The sequence below is a fragment of the Myotis lucifugus genome, unplaced genomic scaffold, assembly GCF_000147115.1.
Source record: "Myotis lucifugus unplaced genomic scaffold, Myoluc2.0 scaffold_99, whole genome shotgun sequence".
Taxonomy (NCBI): Eukaryota; Metazoa; Chordata; class Mammalia; order Chiroptera; family Vespertilionidae; genus Myotis; species Myotis lucifugus.
In genome coordinates, this window is record NW_005871147.1 from 4188317 (window position 1) to 4203145 (window position 14829).

The 14829-nt window shown below is 40.6% G+C and overlaps 1 protein-coding gene across 7 annotated transcripts in view; it reads right to left on the reverse strand.

Annotated features, from left to right (window-relative positions):
* ACACA (acetyl-CoA carboxylase alpha) overlaps positions 1 to 14829 on the reverse strand; it is a 206338-nt gene that overhangs the window by 55036 nt on the left and 136473 nt on the right. For all 7 annotated transcript variants that reach the window (XR_002830099.1, XR_002830098.1, XM_023756841.1 and 4 more), the window contains 4 exons: positions 13444 to 13713; positions 10731 to 10828; positions 5585 to 5705; positions 4662 to 4772 (listed from right to left, as the gene is read on the reverse strand). Coding sequence is in view for 5 of the 7 variants with exons in the window: in XM_023756841.1 (XP_023612609.1) it covers positions 4662 to 4772; positions 5585 to 5705; positions 10731 to 10828; positions 13444 to 13713 (600 nt within the window). In the remaining 2 variants the exon portion in view is untranslated. The remainder of the gene's footprint in view (positions 1 to 4661; positions 4773 to 5584; positions 5706 to 10730; positions 10829 to 13443; positions 13714 to 14829) is intronic.

Consider the following 14829-nt stretch of genomic DNA (forward strand, 5'->3'; position numbering starts at 1 on the left):
GAGATAAAAAGTCTTGGCTATATTATTTTCTCCAAAGTAGCTTACTTAGTGATCCTAAGCTAGTCACCTTTGCCCTGTTTTCCTCATTTGTAAACCAGGGATAATGCCAGTGGCACCTGACTCTACAAATTGTCTCAGCCCCTTACAGGTCTATCACCTGTTCCCCAAGCACATAGGTCACTGCCTCTGCCAGGCCAAGAAGGGTAGTTTGTCACATCCATCAAATCTGCCCTCACCCACTCAGCGAGGCATTTTGAGGAATCTGCCACTCACAGCCTACGGTTTGTAGAGCTGGGAACCGATGATCTACTACTTTGAGTGACATGGCATAGCAGGCCGTAGAAGCTTCTCTTATTTATGTCATCACTCTCATGACATTTGGACAAGAAGGAAAATGACCGGACTACCTTCTCGTTTCAGGCCTTATGGACACAAGGACTGAGCCCATTTTAATTGAAACTTGGGGACGTGAAGTTCATGTTCTGACGCTGATCTAGTTTCTGTCAATGGAAACAAGTCACTTTACCTCTTACTGTTTTAGCCTTCACCTATAAATGGCTCTGACACCACTAGTCCACCCAGAAGGTAGCAAGGAGCCAGACAGATGTTCTTGATTTTAAGTTTCCAATAAAGTCACCCAGACTGCCTTTAATCACCAGCCCACTGCCTGTAGTACAAATGTCAAAACTGCTTCTGCAGCACTCAAGAAAACCCAGATATTGTCTCTCTCCTCAACTTGGTAACATTTTACAAATAACTGCAGGCAACGAAGAGCAAGACAGACAGAAAAAGAGAATACATAAACACAGAGATCACAAGGGGAAAGGATAAAAATACAAATGTGGGAAGCACTTTCTGGTTTTAGAACAAAAGACACGGTGGCAAAACTTGGTGCTCGTGAATAAGACGTGTAAGTAAAACCACTGAAAGTAAAAGAACAGGAAACTATGGGAATATTCTTACTTTATATGCAGGTTACTCCTGTTGGCTACAAAAAAGAAATCCTTTAAAAAGGAATAGTCTTTGGAAGCAAAAGGTAGGAAGGTCTAAACTAATTAAAGCAGGTTGGCTAACGACAGGACACAACCATGTGTATACTGAGATGGAATGTAGCCATAAAAGCTGGACACATACATGCACTGTATTAAATTGGAAATGTGTGTGTCTCCAGCTTCATATCTATTAAAGGAATAAACAATTGACATGTTGCTGCATTACGGGAATATGCTATGTGGACTGTCAATCCTTTCACCCTTTCTCTTCAGATTGAACCATGTTAAGTCAAATCAGAGATAGGGTTTGAGGGGGGTGGGGATGGGGAGAAAAGCAGGGAGAAAGAAAGTTTTAAAAAAATATCTGCCTCAGCAAAAGTTTTCATTAAAATTTTAGACAAATGATCCCTGTGTCCTTCTCCCTTGCTGCCTGGGGCTCCATGCTATTTCTATGCAAATAACAACCTCGTGGTTTATATCTTATTATTTCCACCGGAGCTGCAGCGACATGACCTGAGATGTGTAAGGGGCGGGGGATGGGGCAGGGGGAGTTGGTGAGGGTGGGGAGAGAAAGAGAGAGGGGAAAAGGGAGAGAGAGAGAGAGATGGAGTGGGTGTTCACTCAAGTGTGAAAAAATATTGTCAGGGGTGAGCATCAAGAACAAAAAAATTGCAGGGATAACGTGTTTATTTCAGTCCCCCCACCCCTCATCTGTACCCCCCCCATTTGCAAACCGGCACCTTTTAAAATTCATTGGGCATCAGGCGATCATGCACAATCCATCTGCTTTCACTTTATCATTTGCATTTCATGCCTCCTGGCTTTTGATGTGCTGATACTTTGATGCAGTCAGGAGACGCGCATTATCATTATTTCAATTTTCAAAGGGGTCAACGGGATCGGCACTTGCACACACAGATTTTTTCCCTACAACCTCTGCGCACCCCCTCCCTTCTTTTTCTTCACCCCAATGTTTAACATAAAGGATGAAGACTCAAAAAGGTGGGGGTCAAATGTTTTCCGTCTTAAAGCTTGCATATACCACGTACATTTCCACTTCACACAGTCACACACATACTACGAGCAAAATAGTCAAGGCTTAAGGAGGCTGGCTCTACAGTGCTTCAGACACACACAAAGACGTCCTCACACATGGATACTCAGGGAGGCACACACAGAGAAAGAGGGATCTAGAAGCAAGATAGACACAAAGAGACAGAGAGACCAGCACTCACACGGGAAGAGACATGTACTTAAGTGACCTGCACACCCAGAGTCTGTGAGAGAGATTCTTACAGAAAGAAAGGCAAACAGAGATGTGGAAAGTCACCAGTGCACACAAAGACAGAGGAAGCAATCTGAGCATGTAGCTCCGTACAGTTTCCTTTCTCATGCCTGACAGGCAAAGGCAGTGATGGCGAACCTATGACACACGTGTCAGAAGTGACATGCAAACTCATTTTTTTGGTTGATTTTTCTTTGTTAAATGGCATTATATAAATATATAAAATAAATATATAAATATCAATATATAAAATAAAATAAATATATAAAATAAATATCAAAAATATAAATCTTTGTTTTACTATGGTTGCAAATATAAAAAAATTTCTATATGTGACACGGCACCAGAGTTAAGTTAGGGTTTTTCAAAATGCTGACACGCCGAGCTCAAAAGGTTCGCCATCACTGGGCAAAGGGGCAGATAGGACATTTTTAATGAATCTGCATGAAATCGTGTGTCCTCCAGCAACATGACCCTATACTTAAGAGGCCACTGACATGAAAACAGAGATGCGGAAGGAGCAGGATTAGGCAACCTCTATAACTGATCATTCCCTTCAGCCACAAATGATCATGTCCTCCTGGAAATGAGCACTGTTGTTGAGCTACAGCTGCAGCTTCACTTGTCTTTTCTCCTGCAACTGGACTTCTCCTTTAACAAGCAGCCCCGTAGGCTAAGAAGATGGTAAATATAATGAATTTGTTTGGAACAATTTAACCAGATTTGAAGAAAAAAATCCTTAAAGCTTTCTTAAAGGCACTCATGCCAGTTTTTAGCCATAAAAACAAAAAACAAGCAACAACACCCCAACAAAACTTTTGCTTTTTGTAATATTCTTTGTGTAAACATAGTATCAGGGAGAAAATAACAAACTCACTGAAATTAAGATACATTTCAGAAATTAGCTCTTTGTTGAGGCACGGAAACATTATGGAAATACAGGTGTCTTCTTTAAATTCTAGTCTCACAAATAATGTAATCAACAACTCCCTTCAACATTCGTCAGTATTGTATCCTAAGAAAATATGCAAAAGAGCAACTTAAAAATGTAGAACATTTAGCAGTTTCTCCCACTGGAATTATTTCCTTCACTATTGGCAGTTCACAATCTTTGCCTTTCCTTGGAGAGAAAGGCAAGCCCAGAGAAGGACACATGAATGCAAAGAACAAGCTGATCACATCAAACCATTCTCCTCATTTCTGACATCAACAAAAGCTAATTGGACCAATGGAACTATCAACATTTTCTAAATGGGAGTGATAGGATAAGACACTTAATTCCTACTCTTCTACCTGAAGGTCAAGGCTTGATAAAAAGTTAGTGCATGTCTGGTAAATACATTATCCAATACAATTTAGCATGTGTGTAACTCCACAAGCTCAACCACCAAACTACGTAAGAGAGAGGAAAAGGGAACTGAAATTGTAATGAGGGCCAGCACTTTATGCCAAGTACTAGGTACTTATGTTTTCTCATTTGATCTCCACAGTATTATTTAAAAATGTAAATTATCCTCCTTTGACAGATAAAGAAGTTGAGGAGCTGAGAGGTTATATGCATTGTATAAGGTCAGCCAGCCAGTCCCAGACTATTACATATTCCTAGGCTCTGGAGAGAAAATAATTTTCCTATGCCTGCAAAGAAGTCAAATTACATTGTCCTTTGTATATTCAGGTATTCTTAGGTAGTAGTTTTCACTCTTACAAGAAGTGACCTCACCATACCTTTTTATATCCCCCTTGGGAAAAGCCCCAATGAGCTTAGACTGAAAAGGCACAAACTTTTCTTTTGAAGGGAAGATAAGCCTCTATGTTACACTCTTTCCCAGCAATCTTTCCATCCATCCACCCATCTTTCCATTCAATATTGTCCAAGTACTTCGTCTATGTACAAGGAACCATGTTACATGCCCTTTTTGAGAGGTACATTCACAGATTTCTCAACACATTAAAACTTGATATCCTCAACACATTCAGAGGAAGTTTCAGAGAACAGCTCTATGTCTGGACATAGATATCATTTCCCTTACTCATAGATGAGAAAAAGGGAGGGAGGGCAGAATTGAAGCATTCAATTAATTCTCTTTCTAGAAAAACACTAGAATGTAAACTCTTTGGAGCAGGAGTTTTATACAGTTTGTTCATTAACATATCCACAGGGCTTGAAACAGTGCTGAGCACATAGTAGATACTCAAAATATTTGTTGAATGAATGAATGAACAGGCAAGCAAGGCAATGGTTAGGGAAGATGGAAGGAAAGGTGAAAAGACAGACTGAGGAAGGAATGGCTTGCATGGCATCCTCCCAATCAGGATCCTGAATCAAGAATTTGCAGTAACCTTCAGACAGCTTCACATACTTCTCCCAACCTCTAGAAACTTACTTTGTTGAGGGCCCCAGCTCCTGTCAGAATTAAGTGAGAATTTTCAACCTGGATGGTTCTCTGTCCCAGCCGGACAAGGTAAGCCCCAATTCCAATGGCCCGGCATGTAACCTTAAAAAAAAATAAAAATCTACAAGTCACATATTTATATCCCCTCCTAAGTTGTAAAAACTAAGGCACAGATATGTAAAACTCACATTAACAGGAAAAAAAAATACTGCTTTTATAAAGTTTAACACGTCAAGCGCCCAGTCAGTCATGGGTGACTGACACTATACTTTCTGTCTGGAAGACAAAACAAGCTGGGCGCTTAATGTGTTAATAACAATATTAAAAATAGAAATTTCCTGGTCAAGGAAAAGAAGATACAGAACTCATACAATGATTCAAATATTAGCCCCTTTATGTCTCATATTTTTGCCCATTTCACAAATGCTTGGCATTGATATTAGAGGTATGAACAAAGAAAGTAGTAAGAGGAGAAGAAATTTAAGCTGTTAAAACTCTGATAGAATATTTAGAGAAATAAATTAAACTAAAGGCTAAAAGTAGATATCAGGTTTATCTGAGAAATTCAATTGTTTACACTATCCTATCTTCCCATGATTATGTACAATTAAAATCAAATTGTAGATATAAAAACTTGAAGAAATGCTCTCATTTTGGACTGAACAGCAGGGATGGGGCAAAAAGAAATCCCAGCTACACAGTCAGCTCTTCAAAAATTTCACATTCAGGCAAGATTTACCAGGCTATAATGGACATAAGACACTGGGGGGTAAGGGAGGGCAGGGGCTTGTCAAGGGCGGGGGGGAAAAAAGGACACTTATGTAATACCCTTTGTAATACTTTTAGCGAAAAATAAAAAAAAAAAAAAATAAATAAATAAATAAAATAAAAAATAAAAAATAAAAAAGATTTACCAGGCTAATGGTGATGATCTCATCATAGGCCAATGAGGTTTCTCCAGCAATCATTCCAGAACCTCGAAGGTTCTCTGCTCCAAGTCCCTCTTCCTTCCCAATAATATCAGTTATCTTGTACCTATTGGATACAGACATGCCAAATTATGACGGTTTAACACAATAGCAACAATCTTTTAAAAGAATAATCACCATTAACAGGCTACTAAAAGCATACAGAAAGCATTCTGGAAGCTTATATATAAGCTATAATCTTTATTCATATATCTTTCCTTCGTAGCTTGGTTCCTCTTTTGTCTAGATGCAATCCTATACAATAAAAGCCTAATATGCAAATTGTCCCTTCGATCAGGAGTTCATTCGCTTGCTATGACGTGCGCTGACCACCAGGGGGTGGCGTGGAACACAGCAGGAATCAGCAATGGGGCCCTGGCAGCGGGCAGCAGTGGAGGTGCTGCCAGCCCCAATGGGCCCCAACGAGAGCGGGACCGTGGCAAGATAGTGGACCAGGTGAGCAGGCGGCACCAGGCCAAGGTGGGTGCAAGTGGGGCCCGATCACCCCACCGATTGCCCTGCAGATGGTGACGAGCGGCAGCGGCGGGAATGGGGCCACCGCCCAGCTCCCAGTCACTGAGGGAGCTGGGCAGAGGCTGATGACTCAGGCGGAGGGGGGCGCACAGGGACCCAGGGGTCCCAGGGCCCAGAGGTCAGCTGGGACCTGCCTTTCCACACCAGCTGCTCACGCTTCGATTGCCGGCCAGGCCTAGGGACCACACCTGTGCATGAATTTTGTGCACCAGGCCTCTAGTATGGTATAAAATAAAGAGCAACATCTAGAATTAAGTAGATAGATTTATTTTTTTAATTGTTTTATTGCTTAAAGTATTACTAAGTAGATAGATTTAAATCCCTGCTCTGACACACACATCAATGTGACTTTGGTGATAACAGTAATTTCTATAAAATGGGGAATGGGATAACAGTATCTACCTCTAAGAGTTGACACGAGTTAAATTAAAGCAACAAGGGGAGGGTTTGCCACATAGATGGCACTCAGATTTTAGAACAAATTTCTAGAAAAGATTTCTTAAAGGCAGAATCAATGCACATTTCTACAATAAGCAATAGCCATTAAATCATCAATTTTTGATAAATGTTACATAGGAACAAGAAAATCCAGAGGTGTAGTGAGAATGATAAGTCCAATTTCTAAAGTCAAAAATTCTCTCTCTTTCTAAGACAGGGATGAAGGGGAAAGTCAAGACAATGCACTCCTATCCCTACTCCTCTGTAAATATCAAGTGTATGCACAAAGGTTCCTGGCTACAGGCCTCTGGAGGGGCAGGTGGAATGTGTGTAGAAGTGAAATGCTGGCCAACTTGTCCAGAAAGCATCCTGTGGATCCAGAGGGAACCACTCATCTGTCTTCTTGGCAGGGGATTAGGAGTGATAACTGATAATGGGAAATGGGAGATGGGGAATGCAACTAATAAAAGAAAGGAAAAATACAAAGTTAGAAGTAGAGATGGGCATATATTATTTATTGTTCCATGTGTACCCAGAAGGCTTGGCACTGGGCATAGTTTTATAAATTGAAATAATAAATAAGTATCCCATAGTGGCTCTTAAACTACTTTTTTTTTTTGCCCCCATATTTCTCTGCTCCCTTCTTTACTTCGAGCCCTCCATCAATTCCTTTTCTTTGCCTTTGCTATTGGTTTGTGACTTTGCATCTCTGCTTTCCAGTCACCCTTGCCTTTCTATTTTTAGCTTCTCCCAAAAATTCTCCAATTCTTACTTTGGCTCTGTATCTAGACTCTAGCTTCTAGAGTTACATTACAGGTAAAGCTTATCTTCTTTAAGGAGTTAATGAGCCACATTAATTTGGCAGAGGGAAGAGGGAGAGTATGTGTTCTTTTTATAAGGCTCACAAGCCATACAGTCACAAACACTAAAGGACCCAGTCAGCTTTCCTTGCAAAGCAGATCTTTTCCCTTCTAAGGACTGCACATTACTTCACAGGTGTTCATGATCTGTTAAGTGCCCTCTTCTTCCATTGTATTACATAAAAAAGAGTGAAAATTTCCCACATTCTGCTCTATGATCTGAGTTTTCTATCATTGAGGCTACCATTCTTTAAAGTAGTACCAAATTTTAATCTATATAATAAAAGCCTAAGGGACTGTTATGGCGGAATGACCAGAACGACCAGTCGCTATGATGCGCACTGACCACCAGGGGGCAGATGCTCAATGCAGGAGCTGCCCCCTGGTGGTCAGTGCGCTCCCACAGAGGGAGCGACGCTCAGCCAGAAGCCAGGCTCATGGCTGGCAGCACAGCAGCGGTGGCAGGAGCCTCTCCCACCTCTGCAGCAGTGCTAAGGAGCAGCAAGCCGAGCGGTAAGGAGCAGTGAGCAGGCAGGCAGTAAGGAGTGAGGGGTCCCGGACTGCACAGGGGATGATTGACTGCTGACTTAGGCCCACTCCCCATGGCAGTTGGACATCCAGAGGGGTCCCAGACTGTGAGAGGGCATAGGTGAGCTAAGGGACCGCCCTCTCTCCCTAGTGCATGAATTTTGTGCACCGGACCTCTAGTCCTATGTAATAAAAGTGTAATGCAAATAGACCAAATGGCAGAACCTAACAACCAATCAAAGCATAATATGCTAATTATATGCTAAGGCTGCTCAACCGCTTGCTATGACGTGCACTGATAACCAGGGGACAGTCAACTGGTCGACCAGTCATTATAATGTGCACTGACCACCAGGGGGCAGATGCTCCAACCGGTAGGTTAGCTTGCTGCTGGGGTCTGGCCAATCGGGACTGAGCGAGATGGGCGAGACATGCCCTGGAGCACTCCCGCAGTCCCTCCCTGGCCCGTGCACTGGTGGAGTCCCTCAGCCTGGCCTGCACCCTCTTGCAACCTGGGACCCCTTGGGGGATGTCGAAGAGCCAGTTTCAGCCCAATCCCACAGGCCACTACCCTTGGGAGGGTGCCAGACACAGGGCTCATGGCTGGCAAGCACTGCTGTGGCAGCGCGAGCCTCTCCCGATCGGGACTGATTGGGCACAAGCCCGTGGCAGGCACAGTGGGGCCGGGATGAGCGGGAGTGGCAGATAGGAGCTGCAGGTGGCGTTGGACTGTGGGTTTTGGCCCGATCCCTGCAGGCCACCCAGAGGGACCCCACCCGTGCATGCACCAGACCTCTAGTGTTATAAAAATCTTTACATAGTGCAATACAATTAACAAAACACATTCATATATATCATTTTTGATCCTCACAACAATCCAGTGAGATAGGTAACACCACCTCCACTATTAAAGACAGTAACAGCAACAGTCAGGGTTTTTAACTGTTTAGTACAGGGGTCCTCAAACTTTTTAAACAGGGGGCCAGTTCACTGTCCCTCAAACCGTTGGAGGGCCGGACTATAGTTTAAAAAAAAACTATGAACAAATTCCTATGCACACTGCACATATCTTATTTTGAAGTAAAAAAACAAAACAGGAACAAATACAATATTTGTATTTGCATGTGGCCCGCGGGCCGTAGTTTGAGGACCCCTGGTTTAGTATGTGCTCAGTGCTGTGCTAAGGGCTTTACATATATTAGTTTACTTGGCCTTCACCTTACAGATGAGGAAACTAAAGCTCAGAAAAGAAAAACAACTTGCTTTAACCAACTTCATTGGTAATAAAAAAAATACTAGTTAAAATGACAAATTATTTATATGCTATTTTATTAATTAACAATAATTGATGTTGGCAAGGGTGGAGAAAAATTAAAGAGGAGAAACAAATAGTATTATAACCTACCGGTGGGAGTGCAATCTGAAATCATCAAAAAATATTTAAAATGGATATATTTTTAAACCAGTAATTCACTTTCAGAAATTAACCCAAAGGAAATAGAGATATTCCTAAAAGTTTATATAACAGAATGCTCAGCCCAGGGAGATTAACAGTTAAAGTTTGGAATAGTCTGAATGTTCATTTATATTATATTCATTACAATGAAATACTATGAAACCATAAAATATCATATTCTCAAATATTTTTTTAATATACAAAAATTTTCCCAAAATAATTTGTAGTGAAAAGAACAAATTAACAAAAGTTTTCCTATTACAGCCCAATTATTAGGGGAAAAATACATATATAGAAAAGACAGCAAGAATATACTGCACTTTAATAATTGTGTCTCTCGGCAAAATAAAAGAACAAACAAAATAGAAACAGACTCGTTGATAGAGAGTAGACTGATGATTGCCAGAGGAGAGAGGGGTTGGAGAGCTGGGTGAAAAAGGTGTAGGGATTAAGAACTACAAACTGGTAGTCACAAAACAGTCACGAGGATGTAAAAAAAGTACAGCATAAGGAACATAGTCAATAATATTGTAATAGCCCTGGCCGGTTTGGCTCAGTGGATAGAGCATCAGCCTGTGGACCAAAGAGTCCTGGGTTCGATTCTAGTCAAGAGCATGTACCTTGGTTGCAGGCTCCTCCTGGCCTGGGCCCTAGTCAGGGCTCCTGCAAGAGGCAACCAATTGATGTGTTTCTCTCACATCAGTGTTTCTCTCTGTCTTTTCCTCTCTCTTCCATTCTCTCTAAAAATCAATGGAAAAATATCCTCGGGTGAGGATTAACAAAAACAAACAAACAAAAAATAAATAAATAAAGGTGATTAAATGTTTATAAAAAAATAATAATAATATTGTAATAACTACGTACAATACAAGGTGGGTACTTAAAATATCAGTGGGAGACCACTTCGTAAGATATATGATTTTTTAACTACTATGCTGTATGCCTGAAATTAATAAAAAATAATTTTGAATGTAAACTGTAATTAAAAAATACATTTAAAAATATTGTGTCTCTAGGTAGGATTGTAGCTGATTTTTATTTTTTATTCATAATTGTTTACATGTTCTTTTATAAAATGAATAAATATTATAAATATAATTAAGGTTTTTCAGCTAATTAGTGGTAGACCTCAAATACAAACCTAAAACCTCTAAATATGTAACAAGCAATCTTCATTGCTCTTCAAGGTCATGAATAGCAGGACAGTAAGGAAAAAATAATCATGTTCTCCTTCCTTTAACCCAGGGCCAAATTATTCTGATACATATATACCTACCTGGATTCTCCTTCATCCTCCACATGTTCACAATGGACAGAGTTGAGAGCACTGACTCTCTTATAATCTTGAGGGGTCAGATATAAATATTTGTATCCCTGTGAAGCACAAATAGTTAACTCATTATCTGCCATTGTCACATAACCAGAAGACACAGCAAAGCATGCATAATGCAGCTTGTTCCAAAGCTAGCTTTAAATTGCCACATCACTTCTTAGAGTTACTGTCTAATAGATTACTAGCATAGACAGTTCTCCTTTGAAAGATGGAAGTGCCTATTTCTCCAGTCACTGACTGTCTGTCCTTGAAACAAGATGTCTTATAGCTACAATGCCAAGTGTATTCCATTTATTTCATTTTCACTAGGGTTAAAAGGTCACTTTCTGATCTCTAGTGACACCTCTATTAAAGACATAAACACAAAATTAAAGAATTATGTGAATTACTATGTTTCACTTTCTCAAATCCATAATATCATAAAAATATAAATGGGTATGGGATAATTGAAAGAATCACAATATTGGATATTCAATATTAAAATCAGAAGTCTATGCAGTGCTAATAATCAGTAACTACGGAACTCAAGCCTTTTTCTTTTTTAAATAAACAACTCCTAATGCCAATTTACATTTTAAAAATTATACTAACATTTCATAATTGATTTACTTTTATACATACAAATATATACTCACATATAAAGTAGAGTTATATGATAGAGTGTTTAAGTGAATTAGTCACTCAGCCAAAAAAAAAGTAAACAGAGAAAAACATTTTAAATACTCTGAGAAATTATGCCCACCATTTAACTCAATGAATTAGAAGCTACATTTAGGCAGACACAGTGAGCATAATATGGAAGAGACATGAATCTGCCATTGATTTTGCATGACTTATGACGAGAACACTTTGTAGCACGGAGTGTCATTAATATGTCAGTCAGCATATATTTACTGAGTGCCTATTATGTGCAAGATAGGCACTGGAAAAACGGGAACGAACAAAACAGATAAAAATTTCTGGCCTTATGGAAATTATCTTCTAGTAAGAGAGAACACGTACAACCTAAATAAGTAAAACATAGACTGTTAATGGGAATGGTGTTTAAGAAAAAAATAAAACAGAAAATCACCAAAGTAGGCTTCATTGAAAGTGTCAGTTGAGCAAAGACCTGAAGAACTGAAGAAATGAGACATGAGGATATTGGGGGAGGGAGGGGAAACATTTTAAGCAGAAGGAACCACAAGTGCAAAAGTGCTGAGGCATGAGTGTGCCTAGCAGGTTCAAGGTAAGTATTTGTATGCTAAAGGGGTAGACCCAGTAAAGAGGGGGAAAATGAGGGGGGTGGGGTGGGCGGAGAAGGGGTTGGGAGGAGAAGTGTTGACCTACATCTTTAAGTTGGCAAGAAGAGAAAGGATCAAGTGAACAAGAGGAGGCAGGGACCATTCTCCCAAAGTTCAGAGAGACAATGGAGAGTAAGGGCACAGATGCAGATTATGTGGGAGCTTGTGGAAGCTGTCTTCAAATTGCTTCTTTTTTCAGTAAATTGGACAGCAAGGTCATCAGCTAAGAGTGAGGATGGGAGAAGAAGGTGTTAGAGGTTTGAGGAGAGAGAAGAAGATGCAAGACTAGCATTGAAAAGGTTGGTAAACTTGAATGTAAAGACCAGTCAATAGCACTTTGTATTTTTCTCTATCAATGTTCAGCTAAGTGGGTTCAGGTATGGGAATAGGTGGAGAGAGCTGGATTTAAACAAGGGTTGTAAAGGCACAGGGTAAGCAGAATGAAGACAGAAGCAAAAAAGTTGAGGGTGTAGGAAAGGTGGTACCTATAATGTGATTATAATAATTAACCTATGATTGACCTTAGAATTTAAGCTGGATAGAAATAAAATGAGAATGTAAGGAAGAAGTGAGTAACAGATGAAAGGTAGTAGGATTAATAGTTGTAGGTCCTGGTGGGTTCAAAGGATTGTTGGACTTGGGTACTAAAGAAAGTGAGCTGCAAAGATAGGATGGAGGAGTGGCAAAGAAAGGGAAGCTTGAAATTGAGATTATGGGAATGAGAGGCTAGGATGTCCCAGCAACTAAAAGAGGCAAAGGTTGAGAGGGAGTGACTAAGGTTGGGGAACACTATAATAATGAGCAGCGGCAATATGGCACAGTTTGATGACAAAGACAGAGGTTTTCAGAGAGAAAGGAGGGAAAAGGGTCTGTAAATAGCAATGAGGCACTAGGAAGATGCTGTTCCCCTTCCAGGCTTGAGAATACAAAAACAGAGAAATCACTCAGTTCCTAAGAGGGCTACAAAGGAAGCAGTGTATTTAAAGGACAGGCAGGTTTCAAGTAGAACACGGACTGGAGAATAATCAGAGAAGAACCTGAGGATATAAGGGATGTTGCTGATGACTGACCATAAGTCCCAGAAGCCACAGTGGACTAGTTTAAAGACAGACATTTTTTGTTTAGCATGTCACATGCTAAATACATACCTACTATTTCACATAGTGTTCAACCAAAAAATCAGCAATATATCTTCAGAGATGGAGGAAAAACCAGGTGAACGTATTGAGAGACAATCTGTTTCCAACATGGTTCACCATCAATACTGGCTTTCAAATTTAAACCTCTGCCTCTCCCCCACCTCTCTACACATGTACACACACATATGCATAACCATATAGTGTCTTGAAGTATTATTTTTCCTTAGTTTGTACCTTGTAAGGATCCTCAGGATCTACCCAGGCCACATGAAACATGTGACGAATTTCTTCTGCCAATCCAATTCTTGCTCCGCTGTTGGCTGCTACATAGATGCGTGGGATACCCTCTGCCCTGGCAAGCTCAGAAGCTCTGAGAAACAGCAAATCCTCCTGGGGCCCAAAGGACCCAATTCGGTATGTGATGTCATTGCCAATAACAATGATATCTCGGCCTTCTGGATACTCAGGACTTTTAAGGGTCATTTTCCAAGCCACCATGCCAATCTGCAAAAGCAAAAAACAAACAAATAAATACGAGCTTCTTACATGCAGATTTTCTTTGCGGGTCCCTTGAAAGTATCAGACACAGCCACCATGTAGATGTGCATACACACTGCTAAAGAGCCAAGCTCCCTGTGGCAAACTAGAACACATATTCTAGCATATTTCTTTAGATCATGTTGAAAACAGCTGGTTTCCTATGTACTTCAGTTATCTCAATTCCATCTTTGGGCCTGCTCAAAGAAGTAAAAAACAAAACAAAAAAGAAACCAAACCCAAAATGTACTCAGAATCCCTGTGGAAGAATGCCATGGCGCTGGGAATTAAATCCAGAACTCCTGAACTTACTACGCTATCTACTAAGACACTAGTTCATTTTTCTTTCTTCTTCTTCTTTTTTTTTTTTTTTTGGAGATTCTTTCCTAGAAATCTCCAACATATGGAAGGACAGGAAAAGGATCACCTCTCATGGACTGCATAACTTTTGTGATTCTGCATCCTTTTACTGTCCTCTAGCATTTGATAGGAATAACAGCAACATTCTTCACTGGCTTGCTTCAGGTATGTTCCATTTCTGCAAGAATTTAATATAGCTCAGCATCGCATTCTTGTGAGCACCTCTTGTCACTTTCTCCCAGAACCAGAAAACCAAAGGATGCAAGGAACTAATCTCTTGCTGCACTATGATCTATGTAAATCTCTGCTCTCTCTGTTCAGCAGCATCTGACCAGCCACACAAATAAATGATATTGACTTAAAAGGCAGGGGTGACATGTCTCTTCCCAAATCCTCACAGCCCTCTCCTCTTTTAATCTCCCTCTATATGAGAACTAGTCAATCCTACTACTTGTTTATTCGCTAGTTCCGTTTCTTTTCTGTTCACTCACATTCCAGTTACAGCTGCAGTTTTTCATGTCTGCCTGTCTGTTTCCCTATACCTGGATAAATGTTTTCCATCCCCCCTCCCATTTCTTTCTATCTTCTTTCCCTTCCCACCCCCAGTACTCGCCCCCAAACAAAAAGCCCACCAGATGAGCATTCCTGGTCGTGCCTAATGGAGCCCAGCCACATCTGCAGCCATGGTCCCTCATCCCCAGGCTGCTGCATTTCACCTCATTG